The 19,039-nt window shown below is 59.7% G+C and overlaps 1 protein-coding gene across 1 annotated transcript in view; it reads right to left on the reverse strand.

Moving 5' to 3' along the window:
- HMCN2 (hemicentin 2) overlaps positions 1–19,039 on the reverse strand; it is a 170,726-nt gene that overhangs the window by 64,129 nt on the left and 87,558 nt on the right. Inside the window, 19 exon segments of the mRNA XM_014583202.2 lie at positions 7–155; positions 1,083–1,202; positions 1,368–1,464; positions 3,273–3,448; positions 4,887–5,010; positions 5,633–5,790; positions 7,569–7,745; positions 8,538–8,633; positions 9,178–9,274; positions 9,695–9,849; positions 11,863–12,032; positions 12,196–12,304; positions 12,961–13,242; positions 13,653–13,931; positions 15,074–15,228; positions 15,940–16,066; positions 16,395–16,542; positions 16,851–16,981; positions 17,447–17,641. Of these exon segments, the coding sequence (XP_014438688.1) occupies positions 7–155; positions 1,083–1,202; positions 1,368–1,464; positions 3,273–3,448; positions 4,887–5,010; positions 5,633–5,790; positions 7,569–7,745; positions 8,538–8,633; positions 9,178–9,274; positions 9,695–9,849; positions 11,863–12,032; positions 12,196–12,304; positions 12,961–13,242; positions 13,653–13,931; positions 15,074–15,228; positions 15,940–16,066; positions 16,395–16,542; positions 16,851–16,981; positions 17,447–17,641 (2,945 nt within the window).

Genomic DNA, 19,039 nt, shown 5'->3' on the forward strand with positions numbered 1-19,039 from the left:
CCCCACCCGCTGCGCCTGGCTGCTGCTCCCCGCCACGCTGCTGCACTCACAGGTGTACACTCCCTCCTGAGCCGGCAGGGCCTGCCCCAGATACAGCAGCCTCCCCACGGCGGACACCTGCTCGAGGCTGGCATTCTGCCCAGGCAGGAGCTGACCTGGACACAGTGAGAACAAAGCCCCTGGTCCAGGGCTCTGCAAGGACACAAGGTCCTCCTACCTGGAATGTCTGTCCTCCCGCCCACTCCCTCCCATCCATCCTTGCCAGCTCTTGTTCGTCCATCTAGCGTCCACCCAGAAATCACCTCCTCCAGGAAGCCTTCCCTGAGCACTACATCTGGTCCTGACACCAGCACTGAGCTCCTCCCCGTCACAGATCTGCCTGCAGGTGCCTTGTCTGAATCCTACTCTGGCCTCGGCCCTCCAGGATGGTGGCCCCCACCTCACTTCCCCTGATATCCATAGAGACTCCAGCGCCTGGCCCAGGGCAGGGCTCAGCTGTGGTCACTGAGTGAGTGACCCGCCCACCTGGCTACCCGCCCTGAGGTGGGAGCCCGGGTGATGGGACCTGGCAGTGAGAAGCCCCCACAGCAGGGGAGGGCCTACAGCCCCGGGAGCCCTGCTCCTGTTATGGAGGAGCAGACCGCAGCTCTGCACTGCCTGGCCCAGCAGGGAGGAGGCCCCACAGCCACCTTTCCTCATGCACCCTCCTCTGCCCACTGCCGTATTCCCAGTGTGGAGCACGGGGCCTGGAACTCAATGACGGGGACCAAGGCGGGTGATGGGGCAAGTTATGAAGGAGGCCCTGCTCCAGGCTGGGGTCAGGGAGGGCTTCTTGGAAAAAAGGACATTTGAAGTGAGTCCCGTAGATTGATCCAGTTCTGACCGGTAAGGATGGGGCCTTTGGGCTTGGGGACCCAGCAGAAAAAGGCTAAGGGACATGTTAATTTTATAAGTAATTGGCACCCCTACCCTCTAGGGCATAAGCCCATCCATCTCAGTTAGGCTCTGGGGTGGGGACACCTAGTGGAGGTGTGGGGCCGCCCCCCTGCACTGGGCAGTGAGCAGTGAGCCAGCAATCCTACCGTCCTTCCTCCAGGAGATCTTGGGGAAGGGTACGCCGTGGCACTCGCAGGACAGCCTGGCGGGGTGCCCCTCGTGCACAGTCAGGGTGCGGGGCTCCCTCGAGGGGAACACTGGAGCAACTGAGTCAGAGACGAGAGTGGCTATGGTTGGCATGGGGAGATGGGAGGCGCAGACCAGTGGAGGAGAGCTCTTCCCTGGACCCCAAGAAGGCACCCTCCCCAATCTTGGACCCGAGAGCCACCCCTGGCAGGCAGGGAGGGAGCACCCAGCCCAGGAGGCCTCACCCCAGACGTTCAGGTTGAAGTGCTTCTCTGAGCGGCCTGCCTGGTTCAGGGCCTCACAGGTATAGCGGCCTGCATCCCACACCTGCGCTCTGTCCACCTGGCCGTGGGCACAGAGATGGGGTTACCCTGTGCCAGCTGTATGGCACAGGGCACCTCGCCATACCTCCCTGAGCCTCAGTCTCCCCACCCAGAATGCGGGGCAGTGACAGCACCACCCCCACCGACTGTACCATAAGGTTTCCAGAAAGCCAGTGCCCATCGGCCTGACCCAAGCCTGTGGGCCAGCACACAGAACAAACTCACTAGACGGCAGGCCCTTGACCCCCAACTTCACAGCCATGGCCCAGACCTGCTGCAGAGTGGTGCATACTGGGTCAGACCTGCACCTGCCCCTGATTTGACCCCAGTCTCTGGAGAGTCCAGCAGGACAGGCCAGAGGACAAGGTGGGAGAAAAGGATGGGGCTGGGTGGTAGCGGACCTGTCCTTGGGTCAGATCCTGAGCTGAGTTGGGAATGATCTTATCACAAGGTGTAGAGGGGTAAGGGATGGTGAGGAAGGTTCTCCCAACAGCTGGAGCCAGACCTGAGGGCTCAAGTCCAAGAGCTTTGTCCTGGGAGGCGGGGTTTGCAGGGCATACTAAGCTGAACTGATGCTCAGTGAGCACGGGGTATCCTGCCCTGCCCTGCCCTGCCAGGGGCTTGCATTCACTCTAGATGGAGGTATATGGTGGAGGCCTTAGGGGGAGCTCTAAGGTGGATGTCTATGGTAGAGACTTACAGGGGAGGTCTTAGGTGGAGGTTTATGGGGGAGACTTACAGGGGAGGTCTTAGGTGGAGGTTTATGGGGGAGACCTATGGGGGAGGTTTTAGGTGGAGGTTTATGGGGGAGACCTATGGTAGAGGTCTTAGGTAGAGGTTTACAGTGAAGATCTATGGGGGAGACCTATGGGGAGGTCTTAGGTGGAGGTTTATGGTGGATGTCTATAGTGGAGACCTATGAGGAGGTCTTAGGTGGAGGTTTATGGTAAAGATCTATGGTAGAGATCTTAGGTGAAGGTCTTAAGTAAAGGTCTTAGGTAGAGGTCTGTGATGGAAGTCTTAGGTAGAAGTTGTAGGTGGAGGTAGTAGGTGGAGGTCTGTGGTGGAGCTTGTACATGGAGGTTTTAGATAGAGGTCTTAGGTGGAGGTCTTAGGTGGAGGTCTTAGGTAGACGTCTTAGGTGGAGGTCTCAGGTGGAGGTTTTAGGTGGAGGTCTTAGGTGGTTGTCTAGGTGGAGGTCTTAGGTGGAGGTCTGTAGGAGAAGGTCTTAGGTGGAGGCCTTAGGTAGAGGTCTTAGGTGGAGGTCTTAGGTGGAGGTCTTAGGTGGTTGTCTAGGTGGAGGTCTTAGGTAGAGGTCTTAGGTAGAGGTTTTAGGTGGAGGTCTTAGGTGGAGGTCTCAGGTGGAGGTCTTAGGTGGAGGTCTTAGGTGGTTGTCTAGGTGGAGGTCTTAGGTAGAGGTCTTAGGTAGAGGTTTTAGGTGGAGGTCTTAGGTGGAGGTCTGTAGGAGAAAGTCATAGATGGAGGTCTTAGGTGGAGGTCTCAGGAGGAGCTCTTAGGTGGAGGTCTTAGGTGGAGGTCTTAGGTGGTTGTCTAGATGGAGGTCTCAGGTGGAGGTCTTAGGTAGTTGTCTAGGTGGAGGTCTTAGGTGGTTGTCTAGGTGGAGGTCTTAGGTGGAGGCCTGTAGGAGAAAGACTTAGGTGGAGGTCTGTAGGAGAAGGTCTTAGGTGGAGGTCTCAGGTGGAGATCTTAGATGGAGGTCTCAGTTGGAGATCTTAGGTGGAGGTCTTAGGTGGAGGTCTTACATGGAAGTCTTAGGTGGAGGTCTATGGTGGAGAACATAGGTGAAGGTCTATGGTGGCAACTCACTTTTAATAAAGCTCTGTCTGCAGAGAGGTAGATGCCGGGCCGCAGCTCCAGGGGACGCCCGTCCTTCTGCCAGCTCAGCACAGGAGGGGGCAGGGCCTGGCTCTGGCACTCCAGGGTCACTGACTCATTGGCCACAACAGACACATTCAGCTCTTCTCCCAGGATGCTCGGGGGCACTGTGGGGTGCGGGGCAGGAAGGCCTCCCTCAGGCATGTGGGGTGGGGCCCTGGGCCTGCTGGCCACTTTCCTCAGCGGGGCCTAAGACCCGACCCCACCTCCACCCTTCCCACCCCTCACAGCCTTCGGGGGAAGGTGAGCCGTGGGCTGCGACAAACCCTTCTCCTGGATGGGGCACTGCCCCATGTCTGCAAGAACCGCCACCGAGGGAACCAGGGAGAGAGCTCAGGCGGGCTCTGGGTTATTTCTCACAAGTACATCCGGATCTACAGCTCTCTCAAAGTTTCAAAGTTTTAATATTTTTATTTAAAAAGGGTTTAGTAAAGCAGGCCCCAGAGCCACTTCTCCCTGTGACAGAAATAACCAGTGCAGCCGAGCGGTTTCAAACGCAGCACAGGTCCCGGGTGAAGGCCTGCATCCTGCTGCTCGCTTGTGCGCAAGGGCTTGGAGCGGTTATAAAGCCTTTCTGGCCTCAGTTTCCTCTTCCACAAAATGGGGATCATGACAGCCCCCCACCCCACCAAGGCCCCTGTGAGGGTAGCACATGACGCAGGCGGTGCTTGGGCAGGTGAGTCTCACCTACAGTTGCGACTCCTGCCGAGGCTAGAGCAGGAAGGAAGCCTCCCCACCCCTGGCCCCGCAGTCCCCGGATTTCTTCCTCAGACCACACAGACCCACACGGGCGAGGACAGCCACTGTTCCGTGCTTTGTGGCCTTGAGGCCACTCTCTTGTCCCATTTTACAGATGAAGAAATGGAGGCTCGAGGCAGGATTTTTTTTTTCGGAGAGGTTTTTTGCTATAGGGCGTGTGCGCTCGCCAGAAAGACAGAGAGAGACAGAGAGAGAGAAAGCGAGAAATCCCTCCCCGGGGGAGATGGCCAAGCCGCAATCCCTTCTCCTCTATTCTCCTCTCGGGATCTTGGGCACGGACACACACGCGCCCGGTGTGAGTTTAAGCCACCGGGTCCGGGACTTGAACCGTGGTTGACTACATGGGAGTCCAGCAACATAGCCATTACACTAACTGCTGGTCCCCAGAGGCAGAATTTGAATCTGGGTCTATAGACCAAAGAGCTGGTGTTCCTAACCACCATCTCACACACCTTCCCAGGGTAGAGGGCTACCCACATGGCCAGAACAGTGAGCCTGCTGGGCCCCCGGGCGCTTGGCCTGGTGCTCCTGCCTGCCCCTACTTTATGCCCCTCCACTTCTCTGAACACAGAGGTCTGGGCCATGCAGGCCCCCCTGCCCGCCTGTGGGGAGCTGACACCGCAGGACAGGCCTCAGGGTGTCTAACTTGCCCCTGCTGAAAGGCAGCACCTGTCTTGGGTGGTGCCTCCTCCACCAACCTCCCTCTGACCCGCGGATGTGGCTGAGACACCCTACCCTGTCTCTGGGTTGCTGGCCTGGATGGCGGCCTTCCTGCCTGAGACTCACTGTGAACTTGCAGCACGACCTCCCGGCGGTCCTCGCCCACGGCGCTCACGGCCACGCAGGAGTAGCTGCCGGAGTCGGAGGTCCGGACGCTGGCCAAGGTGAGCACCCTGCCCCCGGGGAAGACCTGTGCCCCCAGGGAAGCTGGTCAAGGGGATGCTCTGCTGTCACATGCCACAGGGGCACATCCACCTTGCCCAGGCACCCTGCTGCCGGCATGCCTGGTCAGCCCGCCCCAGGAGCCCTGAGCCGCACCCGGGCCACCTCAGACTTCTGCCATCCTCCAGAGTCCTCTGGAGCCCCTCTGTCCACTACAGTGGCCACCCACTGTGTGTGCCTAGTGAGCCTGGAATGTGCCAGTTCGAACCAAGAGAGCTCATAGCGTGACATCCACATCGGATTTCAGGGTTAGTAAGAAAAGAACGTAAGATGTCTTGTTAATGGCTTTGTGTAATGATTGCGTGGTAAACTATTTCGGATGTATTGGATTAACTATTAATGATATGCATTCTTAAGCTCCATGTCACCTGTTTCTTTACTCGTTTTAATGTAAACATCCAAGAGAATTTAAATCGCAGCAGAGATGTGCTCTGATTTTGCGGGTGGCGCAGCGATTCCTGCTTCCTCCCTCTTGCCCTGGCGGGGCAGCCTGCTTCTCCCTCACCCCTGAGCTCCCTGAGCCTGACCTCGGTGCCCAGCACCTGTGGGAGGCACCAGGGAAGTGTGCAGGAGCCCCCGGCCCCCCTAACCTGGAGGCCGGGTGTCCCTGCAGTGGTCACGGGGTTTCCATCCTTCAGCCACATCAGCGTAGGGCTAGGGGCACCGGTGGCATTACAAGTCAGCCGGACAGGGGCGCCGAGCAGCACAGGGCCTGGCAGGCTGGGTGGCAGCGTGATTCGTGGAGGCACTGTGGGGCAGGGATGGCACAGGAGCACAGGCTGAGCCCCACTGTGGGTGAAGCAAGTGGGGTTCTGGCTGGGCACCCCATGAGGGTGCGGCCATGATTAAAGGCACAGGGATGGCCACTCCACCGTTCTTGGGCTGCTAGAATCATCTTTCAACACCATCATGAGGCTTCTCTGGATGGGAAATGGACTCAGAGAGGAGATGTCACCTGCCCAAGGTTGGCCAGAAGGAAGCACAGAAGCAGGACTTGAACTTGGGCCTCTGGTCAGCAGGGGGCAGGTTGTCATGGGAATGGTGTGGAGCGAATAGCTGGGGCCCGTGGACAGGTTTATTTCCCGGATCAGAGCATCAGACGAAACACCCTCACAGGTACCCACCTCAGGCAGAAAATGGTCGGAGGACTCAGCTGTATCTGGGATGCATGCGCCATGACTCCCAGGGTCCCAGCCCCTACCCAGCTGCCCCCATGGCCTTTCCCATGGCCCAAGGCCTCCCAGGTCTCCATGGGGCCTCCAGCTCCCTGGGACCCTCCTCTCATTATTTTCTAAGCTCCAGGCCTTCCAGCCTCCTCTCAGGTCTCTGCAGCCTTGGTCCTCAGTGGAGGACTCATTTAGGATCCAGCCCTCAAAGATGCCTCGTGGAGTGCCCAGGCCGGTCAGTGCCCCAGTCCCCAGCAGTCATCGGTACGCCATGTTTCCTAGCTCTTCTCACAGCTGTCCTGAAGCAGTACTTTGGGGAACAAGCTCATCGTTGTATCCCACACACACTCCACACTTCAGGTTGTCTTACTTAGCGCTGCGGTACCAGGCTCTTCCCAAAGCTTGCCAATAACTAGAGTTGGCAAGAGTATGAATAATGGAAGTTGAATGGCTAACTGGATGGGCGGATGGGCAGAGGATAGTTAGGTGGGTGGACAGAGGACTGGGTGGATGGACAGTCAGATTAAGACATACTATTGGATGTTTGCATGCAAAGATGAAATAATGGGTGGGTGGGTGGATGATGGATGGATGGATGGATGGGTAAATGGGTGGGCGCATGGATGGATGGGTGAGTGGGTTGGATGGATAGATGGATAAAGGTAGGTGGTTGGGGGACCAGCAGGTGGTGTGGTGGTTAAGCCGCTGGACACTCCCACATGGCCGACCAGAGTTCAAGTCCTGAATCTGGTGGCTTACTTTCTCACTTTCTCTCTTTCTCACTGTTAACCCTCTGTCTCTCTCTGGTCAAACTAAAAAATAAATGAATGAATAAAATAAAAAATTATTAAAAACAAACAAACAAACAACAAAAAAAAAAACCCAAAGATTCCGGTTGAACATGCAGGTGGGTAAATGGCTGACTAGACAGATGATTGGATGAATGGTTGAGCAGACAGGTAGGTGGGAGTGGGTAAATGGACAACTGCATGGACAGGTGGGTAGATGGGTGGGTGTATGGCTAGGTGGATGGATGGATGGGTGGGTGGATGAATGGGTGAGTGAATGGATAGGTGGATGGATAGGTGGGTGAATGGATGGGTGGATGGATGGGTGGGTGGATAGATAGATGGACTGGTAAAGGATGGGTCGATGAATGGGTGAATGGATGGTGGATGGATGGATAAAGGCTGAGTGGATGGATGGGTGGATGGATGGATAAAGGGAGGGTGGTTGGATGGGTAGATGGAAAGGTGGGTGGTCGGGTGGATGGATGGATTTGTGGGTGGATAAAAGATGGGGGATGTATAAAGAATAAATAACAGATGAGTGGACTGATGGATCACTGGAAGCCCCTCACCATTGACCCGCAGACCATACTGCAGCTCGGTGTTGCCGGCCACATTAGATGCCACACAGCGGTAGCTCCCAGCATCAGAAAGCCGGGCTCGCTCAATGAGGAGTGCTCTCCCATCAGCTGACACCGTCACTCCCATCCGGGCAGAGACAGGCTGGTGGCCCTTGAACCAGGAGACATCTGAGGAGGAGAAGAGACATGCAAGGGGCCCCTCCAGCCCCTCTGACGTGGCTGGGGGGGGGGGGGTCTGAGAGAAGCAACCACGTGGCTGCATTGACTGCCACTTTGCAGGCACAAGGGAACCCGGAGTTCTTCAGGAAGGGAGCAGGGCCAAATGCAACAATCTGGCCTAAGGTGGGACCCAGGGCAGAGAGGAGGCCCCACTGTGGAGGCCAGGGCAGCCAGCAGCAGGAACAGCCATGCCCAGCCCAGCCCTCGCTGCCTTCCCCACCAGGAGAGCTTCAGGGAGAACACAGGCCACCCCAGAGCACAGCCTCATAGGTCAGGATGGGCTGCCTGTCCAGCCCCCTCACGTCCTCCTGCCAGAGCCCACGGGGCGGCCCCATGGGAGGGACAAATATTTCGGCATGCACCCACCCCTGGTGAGGCAAGGAAGCCCCTGTGCCGATGGTGAACAGGAGATACGCCTCCTCTGGAGTCCCATCCCATCCTGTCGGTGAACACCCACATGTCACCCCAAACACCCGGCCCTTTCCTCAGCTGCTGGAAGCCCAGGGGGTCACTGATGCCAGGCCCGAGCAGCCCAGGCTGTAGACCCCGAGAAGAAGCCCTGCAGCTTCGCTCCACGCCCCAATGCAAAGGCTCTGGGCCCCGGGGACTAGACGAGAGGGGTCCTGACAAACAGCTGCTGCGGAGGAAGAGGCAAAACACTTCACTCTGTCCATAGCCAGCACAGTTCCTGGGGCACCGGGGCCCACTGGAGGTGGCCTTCAGCGAGACCAGTGGTCTTACCAGGACGGGGCACGCCCGAAGCTAGGCACTCCAAGGTCACTGAGGCATTTTCCAGCACTGCCCTATTGCCAGGGCCTGGCTCGATGTTGGGGGGAACTGGGTCAGGGAGAAAGGAGAGATCCGGATGGGTGGGTGCAGACAGCTCCAGTCCAGCTGCCACAGGGCCCCTCTCGTCTTCCGTAGAGCCCAGGGCTACAAGACCTCTAGAACCACCTACGTCCTAAGGTCAGGGAGCCGCATCCTAGACCAGGCCCGAGACCGAGTGAGTGGCGGGCTGCAATCCTCACTGTGGCCACCAGGCAAGGACAGCCCCAGGGCCAGGACAGCAGGGACTGGGACCCCACGGAGCCCAGAGGGATGGGGCAGGCACCTTCTGCCCAGCAAGAAGGCAGACGAGCTCGCTGATGAGTGAAACTAGCCAAGGTCCACGAGAACAGGGACAAGGCCCACCGCGGAAGTCCCACCAAACCCAAAAGGGGCCGCCGACTTTTCATTTTAGGACCTTCTGCTTCTGAAGTTAAATGTACGACTATGATTTTTAAACTCCCTCCTTCTCCTGGCCATGCACCCCCGCCCCAGGGGTCCTCAAGACATCGCTCAGCACCCCGCGCCCCAGACGCTGCTGGAGCCCCATCCTCACCCAGAACCTTCAGGGTCACGTCCCTCTTGCTCTCCCCAGCCAGGTTAGTTGCCGTGCAAGTGTAGACGCCCTCGTCCCTCAGGTCTGCCTTCTCGATCTGGAGGGAGGGGCAGAGGGGGGCACCCCGGGGCTGTGTTGGGGAGGCCTGGGCCAGGCCTGGAGGGCAGTGAGTGTGAGGACAGGGCACAGCCAGGGGCCAGACTGCCAGTGACCTTAAAGGCAGGAGGGGTGAGGTGAGGGCTGAGAGTGGCTCTGGGGGCTCAGTTACGAGCCAACACTCTGACCCAGGGATTCCTCTAACTGACATACTCCCTCTCCCACCCTGGCCTCACACTCTCATAGCTGAAGCTCTTGGGACCTGGAATGGGGACTAAGGACCCTTCCTCTCTTCAGGCCCAGCACATAGGACCCACTCAGTGTCCCTAGGCTGAGAGGGCTACCTAGCCTCCTCCAAGGCTGCCAGTGGTCCCTCCACTGTGCGTAGCTGGCCTGCCATTCCTGGAGCCCCTGTACATACCTGAAGGTGCCCCCCTGAGGCTGCCAGGGCCACCCCATCTTTCCACCAGCGGAGACTGGGAGGGGGCACCCCAGTCCCAGTGCACTGGAGGGACACAGGCTGCAGGAAAAGGGCTGTGATGTTCTCGTCCCCGACAACGATGGCCGATGGAAGCTCTGGGCAGGATGGGGGGGATCAGGTCAAGCAGAGGGGTTGCTGGGCACCTAGCAACCCTCCAGTGCCTGGGGTGAGAAGGTAGCCTGCAGGATAGAGCCAAGGGCTGGCCTCTAGCTTCCCCTCTCCCCCTTTAGACAGCTGGCTTAGGGGAAAGAGCACCTGACTACAAGCCAGCAGAGCAGGTCTTTCCCTTTAAAAAACTTCCATGCATCCACCCACTCACCCGCCCAACTACTCACCACCCTGTCCATCCATCCATCCACTCACCATCCACCCACATATCCATCCACCCATCCACCCATCCATCCACTCACTAACTTGTCCATCTATCCTTCCACTTACCCCCCATCCATCCATCCACTCACCATCCGCCTACATATCCATCCACCCATCCACCCATCCATCCACTCACTAACTTGTCCATCTATCCTTCCACTTACCCCCCATCCATCCATCCACTCACCATCCGCCTACATATCCATCCACCCATCCACCCATCCATCCACTCACTAACTTGTCCATCTATCCTTCCACTTACCCCCCATCCATCCATCCACTCACCATCCGCCTACATATCCATCCACCCATCCACCCATCCATCCACTCACTAACTTGTCCATCTATCCTTCCACTTACCCCCCATCCATCCATCCACTCACCATCCGCCTACATATCCATCCACCCATCCACCCATCCATCCACTCACTAACTTGTCCATCTATCCTTCCACTTACCCCCCATCCATCCATCCACTCACCATCCGCCTACATATCCATCCACCCATCCACCCATCCATCCACTCACTAACTTGTCCATCTATCCTTCCACTTACCCCCCATCCATCCATCCACTCACCATCCGCCTACATATCCATCCACCCATCCACCCATCCATCCACTCACTAACCTGTCCATCCATCCTTCCACTTACCCACTATCCATTCATCCACTCACCATGCACTTATGTATCCATCCACCTATCCACCCACCCATCCACTCACTAACCTGTCGATCTACCCTTCCACTTACCCACCATCCATTCATCCACCCACCATCCACCTACGTATCCATCCACCCATCCACCCATCCATCCACTCACTAACCTGTCTACCCATCCTTCCACCTGCCCACCACTCATTCATCCACTCACCATCCATCCGCTCACCATCCGTCAACATATCTATCCACCCATCCACTCACCAACCTGCCCATCCATCCACCTACCCACCCAACCACCATCCCTCCATCCTTCTACCCATCCACCACCCATTTATGTGTCCATTCATCCACCCATCCATTCACTGATCCCTCCACCCATCTCCCTGTTCATCCACCCATCCACCATCCATCCACCCACCACCCTTCCACCATGTATCCGTCTACCCATCTATTCACTCACCATCCATCCATGCATCCATCCATCCATCCATGCATCCATCCATCCATCTGTCCACCTACCTATCCATCCATCTATTCATCCCGTATTCATCCAAGCATGTACTTCTCCATGTATCCATCCACCCACACATCCATCTGCTCATCCATCCATGCATCCATATGTGTGCTGAGGGACAGAACTGTACAAGGCCCCTGGACACAGCAGACAAAGTGGTCACCACACTGGCCTCTCAGAGCCCACAGAGATAGACAGCAGGGATGGACAACCCAATAAGCAATCCCAATACAGTGGAGGCAGGCTATGGCCACAAGAGGCTGAGCAGTGCAGATTAGAAACCCAGTGGAATCAAGGAAGACTTCCGGCAGGAAGGAATTATTTCAAGACAGACCTGAAAAATAGAGAGGAGTTAGGCAGAGAAGAAAGACCGCTCCAGGCAGGGGGAACCGCAGACTCAGAGATGGCAGGGAGCGTACTCATGGATTTAAAGAGTCAGTGACAGTTAGCGTGGTCAGGATGGAGAGAGTGAGTGATGACAGGAGGGGAGCGAGGCCTTGGGCTGGACAGAATGATGGTGGGTGTGATAAGTGAGGAGCCAGAGCTGGGGCGCTGCTCACCGTGCACAGACACCTCCACCTCGGCTGCAGCCGTGCCTGCCTCGTTGGTGGCCTGGCAGGCAAAGAGACCCGCGTGGCCCAGCCCCACGTGGTCGATGTGCAGTGTGGCCCCCTGTGAGGCCACCCGCACCCCTGCCAGCTCCTCGGCTGGGCGGCCGTTCTGTAGCCACCTGAGGCAGGGAGTGGGAGGGTGGGTCAGCCTGAGGCCAGGGAAGGCCCATGGGTCCAGAAACGCACCCGCTCGCCTTACCCCGGCTTCGGGCCCCTTTCACACTCCCCACCCCTACCCCAGCTCTTGTGTTCTCTACCCCGGCCTCCACCACCCGTACACACCGAATGGAAGGCAGCGGGGAGCCTGAGGCCTGGCAGGAAAGTTCCAGGGGCGGGCCCACAACTGCAGTCACCTGGCCCACGCCATCAGCCACCAGGAGCTGTGGAGGCACTGTGGGGGTCCCCACCACCGTTGGGGGTTTGGAGCTGAGCAAACCCTGGCCTCAAGCCCCCCACATCCCCAGTGTTCCAGAGCAAGGCCCCAGCCTCACCTCTCCCTTCTTCTCCCCGTAAATGGTCCCTCCTACAGGAGGCCTCCCAGGACTACCACCAGGCTGGGTGAGGGGTCCTTGCCGGCCTTCCCAGAGATTTGGGTCCATTTGTCTAATGCCTGTCCGCCCCCCCCCCAAGACCCAGGGATTGGGAGTTGGGGCTCCTTATCTCCAACAGCACAGGGCCAGGACAGAGGTAAAGCTTGAGAAGTTCAGACCTGGGGGATGGCAGGTAAAGCACCCCCTGACACTCTCGCTTCCCCCCACCCCGCGGACCGGCCACAGCCCGCCTTGACTCAGGGGAGTTCTCTACAAGTGTCTGTCCCACGGACGGGTGCAGAGGGAGCTCCCATCCTGGGTGGGCCAGGCCAGGCTCTGGGCAGGAGCAGGGCCTCTTGACCCTGGGGCTCAGCTTTGGCCCCTCCTAGCCTGCTGACCCCTCACCCACTCCGGCCACAGTGTCCTCATCTGTGTCATGCAACACGGGGACACTGGTCACTCCCCAGGGGACAGGAGGGCCCACGGCCCTGGGTCCCGGTGGGCAGCCCGGGCTCACCCTGCACGTCCACCAAGTACTGCAGCACGGCCTCTCCCGCGGGGCTGCTGGCCACACAGCTGTACAGGCCCCCGGAGGCCTCCCCTGGGCTCTGCAGCCTCAGTGCACCGCTGCCCGTCTCCAGCCACGTCTCGTTGCTCTCTGCCACAGGTAGACCCTCGTAGTGCCAGGAGAGGGTGGGGGGTGGGTGGCCTCTGGCCACACACTCCAGTGTCATGGGTCTCCCGGCAACCGTCTTGACCACATAGGGTCCTCCACCAGTGCCCTCGATGGTGGGTGCCACTAGAGGAGGGTCAGGGGCTGCTCAGGGACCAGAGCTGACCTTGAGCCAGCAGCCCCTGCCCTCCGCCAATGGCCTGGGCAAGCCCTCGCTCACCTCCCTGACCCAGATCCCTGCTCAGATAGCACCTCCTTCAGGGAGCCCTCACAGACCCTGATGGGAGCACTCCCCTCCTTGGCCCTGGGGTGCCCACTTCCCAGGGCACTGTCGGCATCTCTCCATCCTCACTGCTCCCCTGCGAGCTCGGGAGGAGGACAACACCTAGGCTCTGTGTGTCTCTGACACTTGCACACAGTAAGTCTTGGGACCTGCTGCATTGCAATCAGGGGCTCCCCAGGGCCACAGCACCGCTCCCTCAAGCTCCACCCCTCATGGTCCAAGGAGGCCACTCCCTGCCCTGCTGGGCACTCACTGTAGACCTCCAGCCTGGTGGCCTTCTCTGTGGCCCCCGCAGCGTTGCTGGCTTTGCAGGTGTAGACGCCTGCATCTGAGGCTCGGGCCCTCTCCAGCTGCAGCTGCCGACCACCCCTGGTGTAGGTCATTTCAGCGCTGGAGGGGAGTGGGGCCCCGTCTTTGAACCAGGTGATGTCAGGGGTGGGCACTCCTCGGGCCTCACACAGGAACTGCACCGGGTGATCCTCCATGGCAACCACCTCGCCTGTCTCGTTGGAGCCCCAGATGGTGGGGGGTGCTGAGAAGAACATTGGGGGCCCTGAGCACAGACAACCCCAGGGGCAGCTGGCATCCTCCCCAGGAGCGACAAACGCACACACACATGCACACGCACACACGCACATGCACACACGCATACACACGTCCCAGGTTCTTACTACAGGGGCGGGAAGACATGGGGTTGAGACAGTGGGGGTCCCGCTGGCATGGGAGGCGGGCCGGTTGCCATGGGAGGTGGGGCAGGGGCTGCGGGCGTGGGCTCTGGACCCCGCTCCACTCTAACTCACTGTATGGCCCGACACTTGCCCTCTCTGGGCCTCAGTCTCCCCAGCTGTGAATGACAGGCTGGACTAGACCAGGGCTTTCCAGGCAGGTCACCCCCACTGGTGGTGCCCAAGATGATTCCAGGGGCTACATGCGCAGAGCACCGAGGAGCCGCATCGCTAAGAGAGGCTGCGGCCTTCCCGGCCCCTCCCCTCCTGGTCAAGAGAGACCACATGACCAAAGGCGAGCAGGTGCTGGCCGCATGCCTCCAGCCTTGCCCACGCCGCAAGGATTGACAGCAGTCCTCGCCCTGTTTGCCCTCTGCCAGCCTCGTCCCCTGACTGACACCTAGCTGGTCTCCACTTGCAGAGGAGGTTAACTATCCTAAACAAATCTGCGTCGGTGTAAAGAGAAGTGACGGAGTTCAGGAGAACATTCAGAAGATGCTCATTCTGAGTGGTAGAATTTGGGACCAGACAGCTGCACACCAGCAACACAACCGGGCCCATGTGGGAGAGCCCAGGTCCGCGTCCCAGCCCCCTGCATCTGCCAGGCACACCTGCGTGCCCACGACCCCGGGGCTGAGGCTGGGGGCGGGTCACAGCCTTTAGACTCTGTTGGGGGAGCTGCCTCTCTGTCTCTCTCTCTTGGGAGAAGTAAAGTTGAAGAGAGAACAGGAAAACAAAAGCATACTTTGTGAAGCTGCGATGGGAACAGCAAAATTTGGGAAATGCCAGTCCAGATGCCTGCTAGCCTCCCCTCCCCTCCAGCTTTCTTGGACTCGGGCTCGCCCCTCCAGGGTCCCCCTTTCTGCCCTCATCCTCAATCTGAGGCAGCAGCGGCCAGGTGGGCAGCTTCATGGGCTTTGTGTGGGGTCCCAGAGGGGTCGGGACTCACAGTGGATTCTGAGCTCGAAGTCCTTGGCCTCCTGGCCAGCTGGGCTGAAGGCCACACACTGGTACCGTCCCTCGTCCCCCAAGTGACTGCTGGAGATTCGGAGGACCTGGCCGTCCTCTTGGAGCTGCAGATGAGGGTCTTCCGCAAGGAGAGGCCTGGAGAGAAGGTCGGGGCAGACTGTCAGTAAGGCCATGTGCTGGTGGGGACAGGCAGTGTGGGGCCCACAGCCTCCCCTGAGGCCAGGTGGTTCATGACCACCTAGAGGAAGCTCATCAGCCGAGGGACATGGACACCGTGTGGCCTCCCTTACAATGCAATGTTACTCAGCCATGGAAAGGAATGAGATTTGGAGCTTGCCGCGACGCAACAGAGTGAGGTGGAAGGAGCCAACATGGCCGGGAGCGCGTGGCTCGGGTTCCAGGAAACGTCGCAGGGCACACCCGCAGACGGGAAGCAGACTGGTGGTTGCCGGGCTGAGGGAGGGGAATGGGGATCGCTGCTTCTGGGTGTGGGGTTTCTTTTGGGGATGATGGAATGTTCTGGAACTGGATAGCAGTGATGGCTGCGCCATGCCGAGAATGTACTAAATGCCACTACATCGAGTGCTTCAAAATGGCTCGTCATATGTGTATAAATTTAACTTTAAAAGTGAGTTGAAAAAAGAAGTCAGAGAGACAAGAAGATGCTGCCTTGGGGGAGGGGTCTCCCTGGGTGACCTGCCCCTGGGGAGGAGCCAGCCTCAGCTGTGCCCGGGCAGCTTATGCCATGCCCTCTGGCTCCCTCGAAGGGTTCGTCCTCCCCCGAGTCCCCACCCCACCCCCGGTTCAGGCAACACCGCCGCACCCTCCACCAGGGAGGCCACTCACTGCCCATCCTTGGTCCATTCCACCTGGGGCGTAGGGACCCCCGTGGTCCGGCACTCCAGCTCCACATCCGTACCCGCCAGGCCCAGCACCCCCTGGGCGGCCTCAGCTCCGAGCACGGAAGGAGGGACTGGGGGGGCGGGGGGAAGACGAGGGAGGTAGGAGGCTCAAACCCTGCAAACCTGGCCGACCGCAGGGCCTTGGCTGCTGTGTGGCCCCCACCTGCCACACCCTACCCTTCTCCCTTCTGCCCAGCTTTCCTGGGAAGCTCCCCCAAGCCCTGCAGGTGGGTCCCTGCCCTGCTTCTCAGTCATGCCTGCTCTGCCGCACTGTAACAGTAACCACCAGCTGATCATGTGACCCTGAGCTCCTCCCACTCCAAAGGACCAGGCTATGGGCGTTAGACGCTCCCATCTCTGCCGGCAACCCTGGGGTCACAGGGCTCAGGCCTCACTCACCAAGCACAAGGAGCTCGAAGTCCTTCTGGGCCATCCCGGCCTGGTTCTCTGCCCGGCAGGAGTAGAGGCCGGAATCTCCCTCCTGGAGCTGGGGGAAGTGGAGGGACCGGGCCCCAAACAGGAGGCTGTGTCGGTCTGCCTCAGGGATCTGGGCAGAAGAGGCCGGAAGGATCTGGTGAGTAGGGGTCTGACTGCCCCTCAGCATCAGCAGTGAGAAAACTGAGGCTCAAGGAACTGGTCAGCAGCCAGAACGTTGGGCTTCCTACGCCCAGAGCAGTGCTGTGCCCCCTCCACCATGCAGCCCTCAGGCTCTATCAGAGGGCGACGGTCTACACTGCTTTGACGGCCTGCAGTGCATTACCCTGCCACGCCGTGACACACACAGGAACACCCATCCAGAGGCCTGTCCCCAACCCGAATCACACCCGCAGCCCATCACCCCGGGGCAGGACCCACCAGCTGTCCGTCCTTGAACCACGTGAGCTCGGGGGCAGGAAAGCCGTTCGCATCACACCCCAGCGTCAGGGACTGCCCGGCCACGCCTGACACGTTGGCTCTGTGCCCATCCTCTCGGATGCTGGGGGGCACTTGGGGAGCAAGAAGCAGAAAAGCTGCCCCACCCAGGCCCCGTGTCCCCTCGCCTGTCACTGAAGTGCCAGGAGGTCCACCTGCGCCCTGCCCAGCCCCGGTCCGGCCCTGAGCTACCCATGCTCATTCAGAGGTGGCCCCACCCACTGGGCCATTCATGGGGTCTCCCCTCCACATGGAGGACCTCCCTTACACTCCCACCAGGCGCCTCTGCACAAGTGGGGTGCCCAGGGCAACTCGCCGCCCCCCAACACCCTCTCTGCACTAGGGACACGGCCCTGCAGCTGCCCCTGCAGGGAGTTCTTGGGCCCTGGGAACCAGCGCCACCATGCCTGGGCACCCTGGCATCACCAGACCATGGCCCCACTATAGGGCTCCAGCCAGACGGGGCTGAGGCGGGTAAGCCGTCCTGGGTCCCTCCCGCTTTCGCTCCAGCCCTGGCCCCGACCCCAGTCCTCGCTCACCGTAGACTACCAGCTTGGCTCTCCTGGACACAGAGCCTGCTTCGTTGGAGGCCTGGCACTCATAGTCACCGCTGTCCGCCGGCGAGACGGAGGCCAGGAGCAGAGAGCCCTCGCCCAGCACCGACACACCTGGTCGGCCACGCAGGGGCTCCAAGGATGGGCCTTTCCGCCACGTGATCTGGGGCTTGGGCGTTCCTGGCAGGGTGCAGGAGTCCTCAGGACTGAACACCCTGACTCCCCCCTCCCCACCCAGCCCTGCACACCCACACCATCTCTCCGGGGTCGCCAGGGGCCCACAGGCACGGGCCGCATGCCTGTTTTCCATGCACAGGGAGAGGGCACGTCTTCAGGGAACAGGACACTCACCACTCTAAGTGCGGGCCCACCCGGCCCCGGGCTTAGAGCTGCACCCCCACCAGCACCCCAACCCCGACTCTGCCCTGTGTTTCCGCTGCGCCCACCCAACCTTCTCACATGTCATGGGATGCACATCAGCTGAGGTTGACACCCGCCCCCCGGGACCTTTCTCTGCTCCCTGCCAGGCAGGAGCTGCAGGGGCCCATGCTTGGCCTGGGGAAGCGCCAGCTCCACGCCTAACCCCGCCTGCACCTGCTGCCACGCATGGGCAGCGCTTTGCTGAGCACCCACGAGCACCCCAACCCCGCTGCCTCTGGACACTGCTCGTGTTGGCTGGCCCACCATCTGCCTGTGTCGACTGCCACACACAACCGGGTCTGACGCACGTGGGTGCACGTAAGCTGCGGTCCGCTGGGCCGCCCGAGGGGGCCTTGGCAGGCATTGAATGAGTGACCCAGAAGCCCACGCGGCACACACCATGAGGTGGCGCTCAGGGCCCGGTAGCCCTCACTTGCAGGCTCCCTCGGCCCCCTGCCTTCCCGGCTAAACCAAAGAAGGCTGTGGGGGCCAGTGTCCGTACCCCTCCATGACAGCACACCGGGAGCTGCTAACTGATGCTAACTGCCCAAGTCTGCCGTCTCCCCCGGGGGGCACGGGACAGACGCACACACTCCTCAGCCGGAAGGGGAAGGGGCTGTGGGAGGGCTGAGTAGGGGAGGGGCGAGGATGTGGCCAGGAAGGCGTCCTACTTATCATCTCTTTCTCTTGCTGCAGGCGAGAGGGACAGGGAGACAGGGACCGCGGCCATGTCCCCGAGCTCTGGCATCCCTGGGCAGGGGAATTACTGTCCCTGCTGCTTTCTCCTGGGATCTAGGAAGCAGGTGGAGTGTCCCATAGCCAGGGGCCCGCTGTCCCCACTGTGGGGGACACACACACCATATACACACACACACTCACATACCACACACTTCACACAGCACATACTGTGTACAACACACCGCACACCCTCCCCTACTCCCACACCCCCCACACACCATACCCTACATACATACACTGTATACACCATGCATACCCACACCCCACACACCATATACACACTCTGTATACACACACACACACACCCTACACACACCCCACACACACCCCACACACCATATACACACACTGTATACTCCACGCACACCCACACCCCATACACCATATACACACACTGTATACTCCATGCACACCCACACC

The sequence above is a fragment of the Tupaia chinensis genome, unplaced genomic scaffold, assembly GCF_000334495.1.
Source record: "Tupaia chinensis unplaced genomic scaffold, TupChi_1.0 Scaffold144168_1, whole genome shotgun sequence".
Taxonomy (NCBI): Eukaryota; Metazoa; Chordata; class Mammalia; order Scandentia; family Tupaiidae; genus Tupaia; species Tupaia belangeri.